The 18,177-nt window shown below is 36.6% G+C and overlaps 2 protein-coding genes across 2 annotated transcripts in view; one reads left to right on the plus strand and one right to left on the minus strand.

The window, feature by feature from the left end:
* Positions 1-18,177, minus strand: part of LOC138944801 (carbonic anhydrase-related protein 10-like) — a 253,528-nt gene that overhangs the window by 138,886 nt on the left and 96,465 nt on the right. The window lies entirely within an intron of this gene.
* Positions 1-18,177, plus strand: part of LOC138944803 (lachesin) — a 117,485-nt gene that overhangs the window by 48,097 nt on the left and 51,211 nt on the right. Inside the window, exon 2 of the mRNA XM_070315814.1 lies at positions 7,584-7,773. Coding sequence (XP_070171915.1) covers positions 7,722-7,773 — 52 coding nt within the window. The 5' untranslated portion in view covers positions 7,584-7,721. The remainder of the gene's footprint in view (positions 1-7,583; positions 7,774-18,177) is intronic.

Raw genomic sequence — 18,177 nt, forward strand, 5'->3', positions numbered from 1 at the left:
ATTCATTTGCTGACTTTTCCGCAAAGTATACGCCATTGTACTCCCTCTCTCGCGCAGAGCTGTCTCGCAAAGTGCGATATATTAGAGCCCTTTTGCGCAAAGAGCGAATTATGTTCGTATTTATACGATGTTTCGAAGACGTATCAGATTGATTGTAATCCTCGTGGCAAATTATCCATCATTCGGCAAGAACATATTTCGGCTTGTAATATTGTTGCACTGTATCATACAGTGAGAATTGAATAATTCACTAGAAGAAAACACTTGGTATCTGAAAATGTACCGTTAAAAAAAAAAAGAGTACACAAAATTCGAATCTTAAATAAATTTTGATAATTCTTTGAATGTACATTGAAACTTCTATTTAAGAATAGAGAACACATAATACTGTATACATATAAAGGTTTTTTTTTTTTTAATTCGATGTCCAGTGCAACGAACCTGGCGAAGGTTTAAGGATGTTTTGGCTGTACAATAGTAGCGAAAAATTGTGAAAATAAAAAAAAACACATATTTCTTACGTTTATACTGTTTGAAAAATCAAATAAATAAATTCGGATGATAAAAAAATTAAAGTATCACAAAATAATAACGGTTTTTAACATAAAAGAAAATAATTGTAATTAATATTTTTCTTAATTTGTAACGAAAACTTTTGATCGTGAATACCTCCTGAAATCAACGGTAAGAAACAAAAAAGACAAGTAATTCGCAGAAAGAGATAGAGAGAGAGAGAGAGAGAGAGAGAGAGAGAGAGAGAATATTTTTCTACAATTCTTAGTAAATAACTGTTAAACGAGTAAGTGGATCTAAATCAAGTTATGCACAAATATTTATTAGAGTTTTCTTAATATATGTAAAAGTTTTTATTTCGCTGCCAATGTTTTTGCCTTGTCAAATTTATCAATTAAATACTACAATATGCGATTTTCCATAAGAATCAATACTAACTTTAAACTTAAATAGTAGAACAGTCTACGAAATTTTCATGCTTTTGTCAATGTTTTGACATATGACACATACATCCTTCAACTTTTCCCTTTATGTATATCGTTAAGGAATATTTTATCGTTCAGCAAAGATTTCTTAAACTATTCTGCATTCAACACGACGCAATCGTGCATCTCGCTTACCGTAAATATGCGTGGAAATTGTAGGAAGCGATTAAGTAGCATTCGAGAGACCGAGTTAGCTAACTCCATTAGCATTCAAGGGATATGCTTTGTGGCGTCTTCTAATTTAATAGCGCCCGTGCAATTTGGCTAGAAGCCACGACCTTTCGACTGCCGTGCTAGTTATGATAATAGCACGAAAAGGAATTTCAATGCGCACACGTGTATGTATGATTGGAATTCGGTATCGATAACCAGGCGCGACATATCGCGTTATCAATTGTGATTCGTGTTAGCGCAGGTGGTGCAATATAATACAATAAAGCATATGATCTACGCACAATCGCGAATTAAATTAGTAACGTATTATACGTATATGTAAATTTTAATAAAATTCAGTGTGATACGAAGAATTAATGCGAATATACATCCATTCGCGATAAATGATCGTCAATAATATAGATAAAGAGATAAGTTAATTTTTAAAAAGTGTTAATCTTTTTAAAAATATTATTATTGCCGTATTCGAAAAAATACCGTGCTTTTCAAATGTTTCGCGCTTTTGTCTTAAGAAGTTAACACATTTTCCTCCGGGCATCTCGTTTCTAGTCGCGCATCTCCGGAGAGATAAGTCCGGAGAGATAAGTCTGAGGGAAAAAAGTCACGTTCACCGCGGTTTATCCGATTTTTCGCTCTGAACCGTCGACACGCCACCGCCGATTTCTCGACAAAAGGAAGTGTGCGAGGTAAAAAAAGCCTGTCTCCGTCAACCGGGTACCACAACACTTTCAAAGCGGCATTGGGCTCGTCGTAAACGCTTCCGATCGCTTCGATGCGATCGGCGCGAGGGCACGCCGGGGACTCGGCAGATATTTTAATGGAAGTTTGAGAGAACTCGACTTAAGATATTTCGTTCGGGCGGGGCGAGGCCGTTGAAGTGTTCATAATGAGATGTTAATGGAGTAGCCGGGGAAAAAAGGTCTGTCACTCATCACGTCACGGTATCGACAGGTCTCTTTCCCCGATCGGGATCCCTTCGGACTTTCTCCTTCGTCTCTCTTCTTCTCCACATTTCTCGGGTTTGATTTCTTCCTTATGCCGAGGAACAGCGAACACTCTCACCTTCTCGCGTGTTCTCCGATTTAAAAAAAAAAAAAAAAAAAGAAGCGAGAAGCCTATAATCCATTTTGTCTCTACCGCAGACTTCGCAAATGAACCTTCCTTAAAACCTTTTCTGCAAGGTTAATTGACAAGTAATCTTGCATCGAAGACGAAATCCTGCCAGGGAACTTACGACTCGGCGAGGGAGAAAAAGGAGGAGCCAGTGAACCAATATTTTTTATCCTAATGAGGATAGATGGTGGCCGCTAAAAGTACGAAGTCTCCCGTCATTTTTTAGCAATTATCGGCTCTGTTCGTCCCTTCGGCTATGCTGCGGGACATTTTATACCCAACGATAATGATCTATGATAAGACGACACGGAGTAGAGCGAGCAAGTTGCCGGTGTTCATTAATTCCGCGATTAAGCTTTTCGGAGTGAAATTATTCTCGGCATTTGAAAGAAGTCATCTATCAAGTTTATTTTAGTCAGACTTCAGGGACAGTTAGCAGACGGATCGTATTTAAAATAAATATGTGACTTAAGAAAATCTAAAAATGGAATTTATTAAATTAGATTATCACAGTTTGCGAGCGTCACTCAAATCAAATGTAATATAAATTACCATATAATTAGCGTATTGATTTCAAATATATTCAAGCGGAAATTTCCACCTCTGATGACAAAATATTTTATAAATAATTCCATAAATGAAAAATGGACTGAGGATACCATCGTACATAAATATCGTCGAGGTCAAGATATTGATTTGCAAAATATTATTATAAGTCTCTTGTTGGAATATAAAGTTTGGAATAAATTTGTTGAGTATTTCTACGGGAATGGCTGCATCACCGTGACGGACGTGAGAAATAACACAGATGGGATACGGGGAATTATTTGATGCGATACGAGTTCAGTAGTTGTGAGTATCTTCAGCGAATATTTGATAACCCCGGGGACGCGCTGTCTAACCTATAACCAGGAAATAACACCGACGAGGGAGGCGGCAAGTGCCGGTATCACTTTGGATTTTGGCCAACTTTCTGTTTAATATAAATGTCCTCGTCAATCGCGAAGGCCGATTGCGCGTAAACGGGCGTAAAATTAAAGTCGATATAATTCCGACGATCTTATATTTCGATGAATAAACATCATAGCGAAAAAATGTAAAATAAATTTGAAAAAAATCGAATGTATCAAAATATATCGTGGCATTTACTCCCTTTTTTTTTTTTTTACCGTGTTGCATTGAAATTCAAGTGTAATTGAAAAATATTAAAATAGATAATAACGCAAATAGTAAAAGAAATGTTAAACGATGTCAATCGAATAATTACAACGTATTTTATTATATGCAACGTAAAGTCCTGATAATACCACGAACGAATACTATCGATATTAATCGAAATAGACAAGAAAGAATTTTACGCAGAAGATTGTATTTATTTTACGAATGCAGAGATCGATATATTCGTGATAATATAATTATATAGTTTATAAATTTTGTTTGTTAACTCGTTAATAAGAGTACTTTTTCAAGGTGAGATATCGATAATCGATTATACAGATGATTATACAGGATTATACAGATAAAAACTCGCCAAACAGAAATTAAAATGAATGAATGAGACAAGCGAATGATAATCGCACCCAGCCTACTTGGTCCATATCTCAATCTGATCTTTCGGTGGGCTCGTATTGTTCCTTGACGTAACTCTAACAGTATCGTTTAAGTTAAAGCGAGATTCTAGACTCTTATTCCCGCGATGTCGTCGAGTTCTCAGTTTCGCACGCGTCTACGACAACAGTATGAAAAAAATGGCTCGTCGATTCGGCACGAAGTCGTTTCATCTTGACAAACTCGTAAAAGCGAGGCCAAGCGTCGTAAACTCGTCTCGAAGAAGGTCGGAATCGCTGAATATTCACGAATTCGCCGACTTATCTATCCGTAGACCGGGGTGGTCGCATGTGCGCGCGTCTTACATATTCCGTATCTAACGTAAGTAACCTTTATTGACTCTCTCTCTCTCTCTCTCGCGCGCGTACGCAAACGAAACCGAACTTCGTCAAAGCACTCGGGAATCGTCTGACAGAGTAATGTATGTCAAATTGAATCATTTCCTCATTCATATTTTCACTGGTTTTCGTATCATCTTTCCGTCGATTTCCGATTTTTCTCCGGAGCTCGATTAATTAACATTTTGCCACAAACTTGCAACACTGAAGGGGTTTTGAAAAACATATGCATAATGATGATATAATGAGCGATAAATAAAAATAAGCATTTTTTCAAGTAATTATTACATAGGGAAATATTAAATTATTCTGCGGGGAGCCTAAAAAAATTGCTCTGTCTTTATAAAATTGAAGATCAATATTCTGAAACTCAATCATGTTTTAAATAATATGTTTAACTTTCTTGTTAAATGAATAAAAATTTTTAATTTGAAAGCTGAGAGATGCAAACTTATTATGTATGTTGAAAGGGCCGCTTTTAAATTAAAGATTACAATTTTTTATATTTATTAGAGAGATAAAAGTTTTTATCTTATACACAAAAACTATAGAGAAAAGCACTTTTTCAGAAAATTAATTAATTATCACAGAATTCAATGCTGAAATAAAGATATCAAATAATATTACAACCTTCTTCTTAAAACATTTTATACAGATAAGGAAATTATGTTTAACACGTAGTAAAATTTATAATTAGAATTTCTCGCAAGTAGCGATCTGCATATATCAGTATAGTCGTCATTCATGCGCATCAAGATGGTGCGTCCGAAATTTATTCAAGGAACTGTTTTCCATCCTCTCTCGGACTCCTAGCCTATCTATCTCACATCCATTATCACACTCCCGTCCGGGGTCCGCCAATTAATCACGAAAAGGAAATAAGATTTACCAACAGTCGTAGCTGAAAAATAATTATCTCGGCCGCATTATCTCGCACGCCAGCTTTATCACAAACCGTCCATTGCTTACCCTGTAATCTATGCACGTAACATCCTTGCATACGCGCCGTTTATCGGCACGATATCCCTCTCCTTTAATCCGTTCTAATACGCGCTTTACATTTATAATTACAAAAAGACAGGATTAGTGGACAACAAAATTGATATAGAATCGCTTTATCTATTGTAAGATAACACATTTAATTATAAATCCTTCTATAAATTTCAAGGCTTATCTTATTCTTCGCGGACATTTTTTGCGAGACGGTGACCGTATGCGAACTTATTTTAGCAAATGCAGATATCGTATGTTTCTTCATCAACTGTTCCCAAAAGCGGCAACAGTTTGGATTATCATTCTGTTTTGCTGGTCGAAAAGGAGGCAGGCAGGTTACAGGCCAAGGAGAGATAACGCCGTCGAGAGATAACGCACGAATGCAAATTAACGTTAATCCCATTGGACACTTTTTGCACTTATGTGCAAGAGAGCCGAGTGACTCGTCGTCCTACGGTCGCCCGTTGTCGACGCTTCGCGTTTCGCATTTTACCCCGCCGTCTCGTCTCGATATGTCGATTACGAAGGGCCGCGGCCCCTTTCTCCGTATTCTGTTTGCTTTAAACTTGCGAGCATCGATAATCGAGTTGCGCGTTCGTTCATTGTGTTAACGTGTATTATTCTTCGCGCGCTGATGAAACGGAAACAAAACGGGAATAGGACGGCACTCGGATGTTTTAGTTCGATTAATGCGCCGCGTTAAACGAACAATAATCGACGGAAGTAGACACAGTTACGAAACATGCGGGAAGGTACGGCGAGATATTCGCGGAGAAATGTAATTATTAATATCCATCGATAAAAAAACAAACGTGTTCCAATATATCTCTTATTCCACCCTTCAACAAGCATATATATACTTTGCGATACAAGTTTTTTTTTTCATACGGATTAAATTGATGACTCAAAATATTATTTAGTTATATAAAAATTTTTTAATTATGTTTTAATCATATTAAATTCATGCATATTTCATATACAGGGTGTCCCCAATTTAAATGGCAAAACTTCAGGAGCGTGTAGGAGATCGAAAAGCCAAGACTCCTGTCTTAGTTTTTCGGTCCTGTATATTTCCAAGTTGAAAATATCGAGATTTGACGTTGCTTCTGACATACTTATATTTAACTGCAATTTTAATTATTTATTTATTAATATATTATCACGGGACGATCGATATCACAATAATCTGGGCAACGCTCGGATTATTTTATGATGATCGAAGACCGGATATATTCGGGCGGAAATGAATGGAACGGAAGTAAATTGTGAATCGCGAACCGTACTGTGCGTATTAAGCGGAACTTATGTGGTATTTATAAAATCGACCACTTCACACAAGCTCCGTAACATCGCTATATTGTCCGCGGTGCACATAAGTCATAAAATAATAGACGGTAGACACGTGTGATTAATCTCTCCCACGACGACAGAAAGCGTCTAAAGCGAAAATGCATTTAGGAGCAATTTATCGCCGAATATATACGTGACACGTACTTACATAAACGTGACAAACGTGCTATTTGCATTCCATTCGCATTCGTTCTCGTAAATTCTGTGCCGGCGCTCGTGATAATTTATAAATCCGTAGAAATAACTTATTTTAGCCGACAGCGCGCTCGTCAAAATTGTAACAGCGATATAATTAAATTTATCATGATGTTCATTATTTTATAAATGTAAGATTCATATAAATAGTACCGCAATATAAAAAATATAGTTTCCGGAAATATTGCGAGAGATATTATCTAAACTTCATTTAACATAAAAAAGTATATTTCTAAAAAGAGAAAAGCTTCTCTACACTAATGTTTTTTACAAAGATAATCGTATGTTGATTTATATGCTGCAATGTTAGGTCCGTTAAAATAAATTACAAATTATTGCCTTAATATATTTTTCTTGATAATATGTCAATCCAAAAAAAGAAATAAGACTGTTGATGAATAAACGTTTTGATTTTACCAATTGCATGATAACCGAAATAATATAAATATTTATATTTCCGGAACGAAGAAACGGTGCAATTGCATTGATAATTAATCGCGCAGTGACCGTAAACGCAAAATGTCAAAGTAATTTCTTATGTAGGGGACAGCGCAAAATTAACGGCGCTCTGCTCTTAGCAAAGTTACTCGAGATACGATCGATGAATGTCATCAAGCGAAACGATACGCTCGACCGGAGAGCGCGAACACGACGCGACGATACTGGTGATAGATCTCGAGATGCAAAGCTGCAACATGCAGACGAGACTGAAAGTTCGCTCGCTGGAAACGAACGATAAAGCGGCGAGTAACAACGACAGGGCCGATGACGCTGCCCAATCGGTTAAATGATCGAACTAACGCTATTGTTTCAGGCATGATATGCGTCAGAGCACCGGAAGCGGAGGTCCGCGCAAAAGATGACGGGGTTAAGTAGATAAAGGGAGCGGAGTCTGGTTGCCATCGACGGCGGACGATTCCCTCGGCTCCTCTCTTTCTCATCGCAGCGCACGATGCTCTATCATCGCGCCCTTGTCGTTCTCTTCGCTGTCAACGTGCCAATCGGTGAGTGACTTCAACTTTTTCCCGTAGAAGAACTTCTGTCTTGACACGTTCGACGGAATTTTCGAGAAAACTGATGCGAGTGAAATGTAGAATTTCCCCAATAAGACACGCTATTCACATTTCCAACTACGTATTGTGCATATAAAACTCGCAAAGGAAATAAGTAATGTTCAATATGTAATGGGTATTTTATAGGTATTACCCGGCAAAGTGTTAGCTCTTCCGGTTTTTAGCTAAACTTCAAATAATATCTTGAAAAATTTTGAATTATATTTAAATACGTTATTTTTAGTATCTTAAATTATTTATTATACAGTTAAAATATATAAAAATAGTTTATATTAGAAAATATCCTGAAAAATTATCAAAATGCATTTGTTTTCAAACAATCAATACAATTACATAAGAAAATCGAGATGCACAATTTGAACAGCCACCATCTGTCACATATATCATTCCTGGTCCATTACATCGAGCTACGCTTATTGCGATTGACGCGAGAGTCGATACATTCTGAAAGGTGTCCGATACGAAATCTCTTGTGTCCGACAACGAGCAATAACGCAGATGCAACGGGGGCACAATGCCAACGGTGTGTTATATCCGCAGTCCGGAAAATAAATAAAGTGTGTGGCTCGAGTATACCACTTTGCTCCGGGAAGCGCGACGCTATCCACTGTCGAGCTGTCAGATTCTTGCCCGAATGTTTGTCCAATAGCAGTAAATAGAGAAGAAGCGATCGCGCTTTTTTGCAAATATTTCATCTCGTACTACGTTACGATTTATTGCATCGAGTTATTCTATCTTAGTACACGTATCTAAATATGAATTGTCATACATTTGTCAAATTCCAGTGATAACTTTTCCACATAAAAAAATTTTTTTTACAAATAATAGACGATAGAATAATCAAAAGACACGGTAGTGCTTCATGTCAAATCATGCATAGCAAACAGCAAGGCAAACCGTTTATCTCTATACGTCCAATTAAAAATATTTTACATTATCGGATCTCTCTCTTTCATTAACGATTAAACCGAATAAATTTTTTAAGTAATTTACATTTTATCTCTCTTAAATTTTTCTAACAATGAAGAGAAAAATAGGAAGTAAATTTGTGTTTTTATTAACGGTTTACATATATAATAAAAACTATATAACTATTTAACTATTATATAACGATATATAATAATTAAATAATTTCTGTGTCTAATGCTTGATCTTGAATAGATATCCTGAATACTGCTACACGCTAAAGAATCGTGATAAAAGTTTAATAGCTTGTATATCGTTACGTAATTACTCTTTCCTTTTTCTGTGATTGATGTACCGATTAATTGCTCGAACAATCGGTTCAATGCTATAAATTCGATTTAACTTCAACCGCACTAGATCTTGACATAATTCCACCAATAGAGAATAGAAATGTATTATATTGCGCATAACAATCGATTATCCATCGACCATCGACAATTTCATCGATAATAGATTAAAATAGTATAATTTGCTTGCGTTAAAGTAATTCCAAAAAGTTGCAAAAAGAACAATTATATAAAATTATTTTTTAAATAAATAAATATGTCATAATCTTAAATATTGAATTAATTTTTATGTTTATCTATTTATGAGATAAACTCAATGATAGTATGCCGAGATTAATGGAATTCTCTTTCATTTAAAGATAATTGCTTGCGGTTATTTCTTTTGGATTTATTGAATTTTGCTTATTTATCTTCTATCTTTGATGTATTTTGCGTAAAGTAGCTAAAAGCAAGCCGTAAATCATTCGAAAGCGCGCGCGCAGATACGAAATACTCAAGTCCGAATTTATTCGAAATTAGCATGAGTTAGTCGCGAAATAATGAACGAACGTTCGTCGCGAAGTCCGAGCCGCGCGAACGGCAACATCTGGTGTCGAGAGAGAAAGAGAGAGATACACCGTGATACTAAATATACGTATATTATACGAACGCGCGCTGTATATCTCGAATATATGCCAGCATCCAAAGTGCGTCAGGAACGCCGGCGGACATGGTCCCTGTCCCTGATGTTTATTGGTACTAGGAGCATCCACCACACGTAGTAAAATTAATGATAGCTTGTTTAGATTATAGTCCATGAACGGTAGTTAGTCCCTCCGGTAATCTACCATTGCAATCTGGCTACATCACACAGCCCATCGCACGACTAGGTCTCAAGTCAATTACAAGATGAATCATAAGAATAAAGCAATAATTCGACCATTAAAAATATAAAGTTTCAACTCATGAGGACTCATCTCAAATTCACATTATTGTATATTAAAAATTAAGACTTAATTAAACAGTAAGATGTATTAGAAAAAAATAAGAGTTTAAAAAAAATATTAAAGTAAGTTAGTTCAAACACGAATATAATAAGATAATAAATATTTTGCAGATTTCAAATAAATTTCAGCGGGTTATTTTTCTTGTGCGCCCCAATATCGATATTAATATCACTATTATAGGTACGAAGTATTTAATGACAGCGTAAAAAAAAATTGCGAAGATAGATTCACGTCGCGATCCGGAGATGGGGTCGCGCAATTTGCAATCGACGGGATATACGTCCTATAATCCGTCCTGTGCAATGCCGACGACGTCCGATGCAGATGCAGCGGAGGATCGGTGCCAAATACGTTATACGGGCCACGGGAAATGGGCACGTAGATCCCAGATATGGCGGGTCCTCCAGCGTGGATCGCCCCAGTCTGGTCAACTTCTGGCCCTGATGTTTATTCGGCGCAAGTGGAAGCGCCGACTGCGCTTGTCGTTCGAATTAATTTACCGCTTGCGGGCCTCCGGTCTCTTCACACAGATATAGATAGAGACGGAGATATGAGAACGGAGAGAAAGAGAAAGAAGGAAAAAGAGAGAGACAGATGGAGAGTCTCGACGGTATTGTTTGATTTTATTTCGTTAGAAATCATGTATACACGACTCTGTAGCATTTTACTTTTTGATCACAATCGGAATTTTGTTTAAATTAACAATTTTTAGAAACGGTATTTCATTGTTTTATTTCAGTTCAAATTTAAACATTTGTTTCCTTAAAAAAAAAAAAAAAAAAAAATTGTACGATTACTTAAATAGCTTTATAGCTTAATTAAATTCATCTAGTTTTTATCTCCGTATATTTCTCAAATAAATCTAATAAAAGATAGTCAAGATTACAGAGAGCAATAATAGGGAAGCATGGAAAAAAGAAGATCGAGCTTTCTATTATTTATATACTTTTCAAGCTTATTCTCGCAGTTATCGTTTCTTTGGGCATTGAAACAGTAAAGCGCATTGTCGAAAATTACTATCAAATTGGCAGCGCAATACGATATTCTCGCCAACCGTAAGGAACACCATCTCACGTTTACGAAACCCGAAATGCCTTACCCACCGCGATAAGACGCTACAAGTCGAGTATTCCCAGATGCGTCATGAAAAATGCACCCTCCGACGCGTCCAGAACCGACGCAGGATCGAGGAGGTAGACTTTGGTAGAGATTTGACTTCGTGAATCGGGACGAACGGTTGCTATAGCTAAGAGAGCGAAAGAGAGAAGAAGAGAACGAAAGCGACCGAAGTTTTCCTATGTCGGTGACCGGATAAGATTGTTTGTCTATATTGCGGATCACCGGCGAGAGATTCGACGATTGTTCCACAGGGCATCGCCGGCTTCGCTTTTCCACCCCCGGCGCGCCTTATCGAGCAAACAACGACCTTTCCGGCCAAATTGGTCGGTCTGACTCGGAGCCGAGTAAAACGTGATTAATCGCTCTCTTTTCGCGGGGATGTATCCGCCTCGCCAACCCTCCGGTGGTTATATAGCGATAAACGGATAACCGCGGTGGTCCAGAACCCAATTGAGTCTCGCCCCGATATAGAACGGCCGCTGCGCGCATCGCCTTCGATCTAACGAAAAAAAGCGACACGGAGGGAGGGAATAGAGAGAAAGAGAAAGAAGGAAAAGGAAATACGTTGGCTAGGTGTTAGTTCGTTAAACTGATTTCTCTCTTCCTCCATCCTTCTCATTGTGAAAGTTCGATTCTCACCTTGCGGTTGCACCTGCGGCGTTCTCCTTTCGTACACTTGTATCTCTTTTGTCCAAATAAGTTAACTGTTTAATCAGTCATCGATTGGAGTCATTGGATTAAGGGTTTTCTCTTAAGAGAAATAATATATTTTGAGATATATTTGCCTTTGCTTTTTATAATATAAAATTATTTTAATTTGTATAAATTTTTCTTACTAAATTTTTGATGTACGGATAAATATTGTGAACACTGATATTTTAGAAAAGTGTGTTTTCCATTAAATTTTGAAATAATATATTAAAAAATATAGCTAGACGAATCAACTTTAAACATTTTAATACCGTGTTATATGTATTTATCAAAGTTGACTTTCAAATTTTCCGTATTTTTCCAGAATGATTAGAGCAATTATCTTCTAATTTTATTAGATTAGCCATTAGAAAAAAAAATTTAGTGCAAAAGAACGTAAGGTTTAACGCGTTTAATCCTTTCGAAACGGCGGCAGCCTTTGAAAAATTACGGTTGTGTATTTCAAAGAACGGAAAAGTACCACTTCCTTTAATTACTATGCTTGTGTGAGGCTCTAGGAAGAGAAGGCATCTACTTGAAAATCGTTATGCTATTTCAAAGCCACTCGGCATTACTGCTTTTAATTGCAAACCAAATTAATTGTTCAACTCATTTGACCTTACTACACTAATTATATATCCTGTCACATTTTTTTTTTATATAAAGTAACATAAGTAAAAATAATCTCTATTCTCAGATTAAAATAACTGGATCATTATCTTAGAATTATATGTTGAAACATCTAAAAAATATCTAAAAAGAAATAGATTGTAGAGTTATTAAGGCCGAAAAAACATGATCGAAGGATCTAATCCGTGATGCGCAATAGGATTATTTAAGGTTTCTGTTAATTTAATTCTTGTCGATTTTTTACGAATTTTGATCGAACACACAAGAATTAGTATATAGCCGCTTTGAATAAATTTGATGAAAACGACTTATATTAATTTGCTCTATTCTTTGAATAGAATTTTTATTTTTTAATTTTAAACATTACATACATTGGCTGTTAATAATAATTGAACTACGAGTTAAAATTTCATTAAAATAAAATTTATCTAAAGTTAAATGATTTTGATCAAAGGAACTATTAATTTTCAAACTGATAATTTTAAAAAAGGTTGTATTGAGTCTTTTATAAGTTTTATTGAAAAAAGGCCAATTTTTAAAATTAAAAAATGTGGTATACATAACTAACTTTATCGTGTAAACAAGAAAGGGATATCTGATTGTCCCGTATTTGACTATGTCCCGTTACAAGTTTACCCGTACCGTGACGACGTAGTGCATATACTACGACGATGCTGCACAAGTTCACACGAATGGTTGACCTCGTAGAAGTTTACCCCCGTATCTGCTAGCGGTATTCCATTAACTTCTGTCAACGACAAGCACCACAAGCTGCTCGTCCGTGTCCTAAATGCGACAATAAGTTAAAATCAAGCGTTTAAGCCCGATCTTTTCAAGCATTTTTAAATGACAAATTTATATACGCGATCAAAGTTTGAAGAAACAATTTTTATTATAATAACTTATTGGCAATTAAAAATTGGGAAAGAAGTTTCTGATTATAATTTTTGTTTCAAGATACGTGTTAAGATATTATTTATAAAATTCATATCGCACCATATCATAACTCTATTTTCCATATTGATATATTCTATTTAATACCGGATGATGTTTGTGATAAAAAATTACAAAAATAATATAAATTTTTTCCATAGCATTACAGTCAAATTTTGTGAAGGAATCCTAGTTATGTATCGGACCTTACATCATACTTATTTTCGATGCGGGAGTGTCGAAGTGCTTCGTCCGTACGCGCGTACATGCCAGGATCGCGAATCCATGACAGGAGGACGGGGGTTCGATTTGATCGTATTGCATTACGAGATGCGCTACCGGGTCGCGTCGCATCGCTCGTGGCGAGATTCGAAAGTAGATCGGGAAACGGCGGGGCAAGCGTGCGACAGACAGGCGAGGTAATACATACAATCTCCCTTGTTGTACGGCATCGGGTTGTCGTAGAAAGGGGTTTGAAAGAGACGGAGAAGAAGACAGAAAGAGAAAGAGTAAGAGAAAGAGAGAGAGAGAGAGAGAGAGAGAGAGAGAGAGAGGAAAATCAAAAGAGCGAGAAGGAAATAACTATTTCTAGAACCAAAGGAGAAATGGAGAGAGAAAGGAGAGCAAACGGGGATAGATGGAAGACGGGGGGGAGCTGAAATCTGGACAGGAGTCCTGAAGAGCTTTGAAAAGCGTGGTAGCCGCCGGAAGTCTTATAAACAATCCCGGGAGCGACGGAAACACACCGGGGGAGCGAACTATCCCCGACCTCGCGCAAAGAGGATCAATGGAGAATGGAATGCGTGTAAACAACGGAGAGCTGTTACGTGTATGTGTGTCTTTATGTACGTATGTATATGTGCACATGGGAGGTCATCTCTCTCTCTCTCTCTCTCTCTTTTTCTCACTCCCACATAAACATCTATAGACAAACTGTAGGAGGACGGACTACGGGATTGCATCTCTCTACGAAAACGCGGCTAGCACATTCCTATAAACTGAGTATTCGCATTAATTCGATGAAATCTGAGAATTACGAAAAACTTGATTATTGGCTTAGTTTTTAGGATAGTTAAATGAACACGCGTAAAAGAGCCGTGCGGATGAGAATGTACGCTCGTCGCGGGTTCTCCGTTCCATTTTCCTTTTACGATAGCTAGAAAATTTTAGGAGCCTTCACGATTGTCGCATTACGCAAGTAAGAATGATCATATTTAATTTTTTTTTTCTTTTTTCAATACGATAACAATTGCTTATCATGCACGCAATATTTGTTACGGATTAAAAATAAAAATCGATATTAGTCAAAATAAAATTTGATTGAATAAAAATAAATAAAATAAAATATAGAAAAGTGACAAAATTAAATTACATAAAAGTTTTCAAATTTTTATAATCGAAACAGTTTTTTTTTTTTCTAAATAATATCTGCCCCCCTCTCTCTCTCTCTTTCTCTCTCTCTCTCTCGTCCAATATCGTGTCGTTTCTTATATATTTTTCACACTAGAATATACATCTTTCTCTCTGATTTTCCAGCCAGTTTTCACGATACGCGACTCAAGCTCCGCAAAATGTTCCATTCGTCCACATCGATCGGGGGGGGGAGAGGGGGAGGGGGAGGGAGCGTCGGCTGATATCGCGCGGCGCACAGAAAATCGACGACAAAAGCGGCAACCTGTTCGCTCGACCTCGGCCATGGAAAATATACGCGGTCCGTAGCGAGGATATCCCGTTTGGAAAATCCTTTTCAGAATCGCGTCCGTCTGCCATTGCTATGTATGACGCACAGACAGCTCGTCGGCTCGTACCCATCTTGCATTATGCATCCCGTCATAATGCAACCCTCGGGGGTTGAAACGGACGGTGGAGAGGATGGGCGGTTGGAAGGGTGCGAGCGCGCCAGATTCGCGAATTCCTTTTGCCTGTTTTGCAATATCCTCGGCATGCACCGACGCGACCCATGCGATATCCTGCACGCGCGGCGCGTCTATATATCTGTTTAACACATAATCCCCGGCCCGTAGGATATACTTGGCATTGCGTTCACGTTCGATCGGAGAAACCGTTTCCACCTCGCTCGTTTTCTGATTATGAAATTATATCGCGCCCCTGAGAATATCGATGTCGCGATTAGGCAAAATTCGCTGTCTGAGAAGTGTATTCTACTGATCGCTTCTGCTCTCGTCGGATATCTACTATATATCATACCTATTTGTCTGAGATGATTTCAATTGCATACAGTATCTGAGAAGTCGTACGCTTCCTATCTCTAAATTTATTACAAATAAAAATTTCTCTCAAAAGACAATAATTGTTTCTTCATATCAATTTGATTTCTGCAATTAATTATATTTGAAAGAAGTTCTTTTCAGAAGAAAGAGAATTTTAATAACAATATTAAATTTTCGTTTATCAAAATACATCTGAAAACAATTAATTTAATGATCGTTAAAATTTTTTCAATTATTAATTTAATAGTTATCGTCGACTGGATTTCGCAAAAGAAAATATTGACACTTAAATAGCAAAAGAATGGGACTGTTATTTTCCACTAACCGGGTTTTCTCTGCAAAATCTAAAATAACAAGAAGCAGATTCTCTTACACTTGCCGTTAAATGCAGCTCTGCGAGTCGCGTTATTCGTTTCCTTTTATCTCAGCTTAAACAAGAACGCAAACGATGGTCCGTGCGGAGGCTTAAACGGTTCTCCTACGCTGTATTTAGGCGGATAAGAGATCTCTCATCGGAGGAAAATAAGTGCCCCTCTCGAGGAAGTGAAACACAACCTCGTCAAGCGGGAAAATAATAACGGAATAATAACGGAAGACCATCGGCGCCTTTGATGAGAATTTTATCGCGTTACGAACGCAAACACCTTACGAAGCACTTTGCTTCTAAAAAAGCTCTTTAATATCGTTCTTATTAAAATTGACCAATTGCCGGCCTCTTTATTCACTCGCTACATCGCGGTCAAGGAGAACGCTTCTACATAATTAAGGAGTTTCTTTTTCTTGGAAAAAATTAGGGACAAAAGTATATAGTATTGAGAAAATCGATAATGATTTCAGTCTTCAGTAAAAAGTTTTATTGTTTCTCGATTATCGATTTAACCTGCATTTATCCATAACTATATTAAAATTTTACAAACAATTATGCCTCATGCTTCTTCATTCGCTCATTGCAGAGTTTATATTTGCGGGTATAAACCTAGCGTGTCAAGACTTGAGATGTTTAATAACTTTCGATGTGTAACGGAAAACTTCAATTCATTATACGGAGATAATACCGATAAAAGAGAATACATTCATCAATCGATTTTTCGAAGGAGCTTTGTTGTTATGCATGAAAAAATTAATAATCTTCAGAATAAGAATATAAATTTTACATTTACAATACACATGCACCGTGTATGTTAAATATTTGTATAATTGTAAGAAATAAAGAATTTCTTTCGCGATTCTCTTTGTAACGAAAGATATTTTTAAATTAAAATTAACTACGTATATCAGCCGATTGTGCGATCACGACGTAAATCCAATTTCAGTAACATTAGCACCTTACGCGTGCCCTGATATTTTATCGATTCGTATCCCCCATCGCATATATTTTATATATATATATAAAAAAAGAACTTATCACTGCATGTGCGCCAACACGAATCAATTTTATTTTTTCCGGTACCGATCAGAGTCACCAAAGCCAACCGAAGCGACGAATACACAACTATTGCGTTACACGGAAAAATACCCCGCGGAGATGCGCTAAAGCTGAAACAGAAAAAAAAAAAGAATATTTTTCCGCAGCGCACATAGCCACCGCGATTCCACGGCATCTCTCTTCGAACCGATACGAGTCCGCGTTCGTGAAAGCCCGAACGGGTTCAATGAGACCGCTTTGTGGAAACGTGAAATTCTCAAAACGGGAATTTAGCTCCCATTTTACATAACAAGGAAAAAACAGCCGACTAGAATTTCAACCGTCTTCTTGAACGTACTTCTACCGACCAGAAATAAAAAAAACTGCGATTTTCTATAAAAATATATTGAAAAAAATGGACTATACCTTTTTAACCCGATAATGCAAATGTTCAATTTAACTATTATATAATATATGTGAAATCCACATTATATGTTCATATAATACATATTATATGTATAACGATATCCATATATATATATATATATATACAAGGTGTTAAAAATTAGACCGACAAACTTTGAAGGGAAATAGAGGACTTTAAAATAAACATTTTTTTGTTAATACTATTTTTCTCTCCGACGTTTTTTCGTTTTAGTTTTAATACTACATAGTATGAAATAGGAATTTGTGATTTAAACAATAAGTAAGTAAGATGCATGTCAGTCAATTCTATCCATATTCGTATATCGCTCCATAATGATAAACAAATGCAATCACGTGCAACTTGTCAAAATACTAAACAGCTCTGCTCTATTGAGAGTTTGAATATGATATAAGATCAAAAACGAAACGTCGCAGAGAGAAACATCATTAACAAAAAATATTTATTTTCGTGTCCTCTATATCCCTTCAAAGTTTGTCGGTCTAATCCTGTATATTGAAATAAATCAGTAATTTTTAAGTATAATAACGCGGGAATTATTTCTCAATGTTGCATGTTTGAGTACCTTATCATCATCAATGTTTTATAGCGGTGATGTTGACGATTCTCTGAATCCAACATCTCGCTCATATGGATGCAGATC

Source organism: Polyergus mexicanus, unplaced genomic scaffold, assembly GCF_030449975.1.
Source record: "Polyergus mexicanus isolate NDT 795.1 unplaced genomic scaffold, iyPolMexi1.0 SCAF_2, whole genome shotgun sequence".
NCBI classification, from domain to species: Eukaryota; Metazoa; Arthropoda; class Insecta; order Hymenoptera; family Formicidae; genus Polyergus; species Polyergus mexicanus.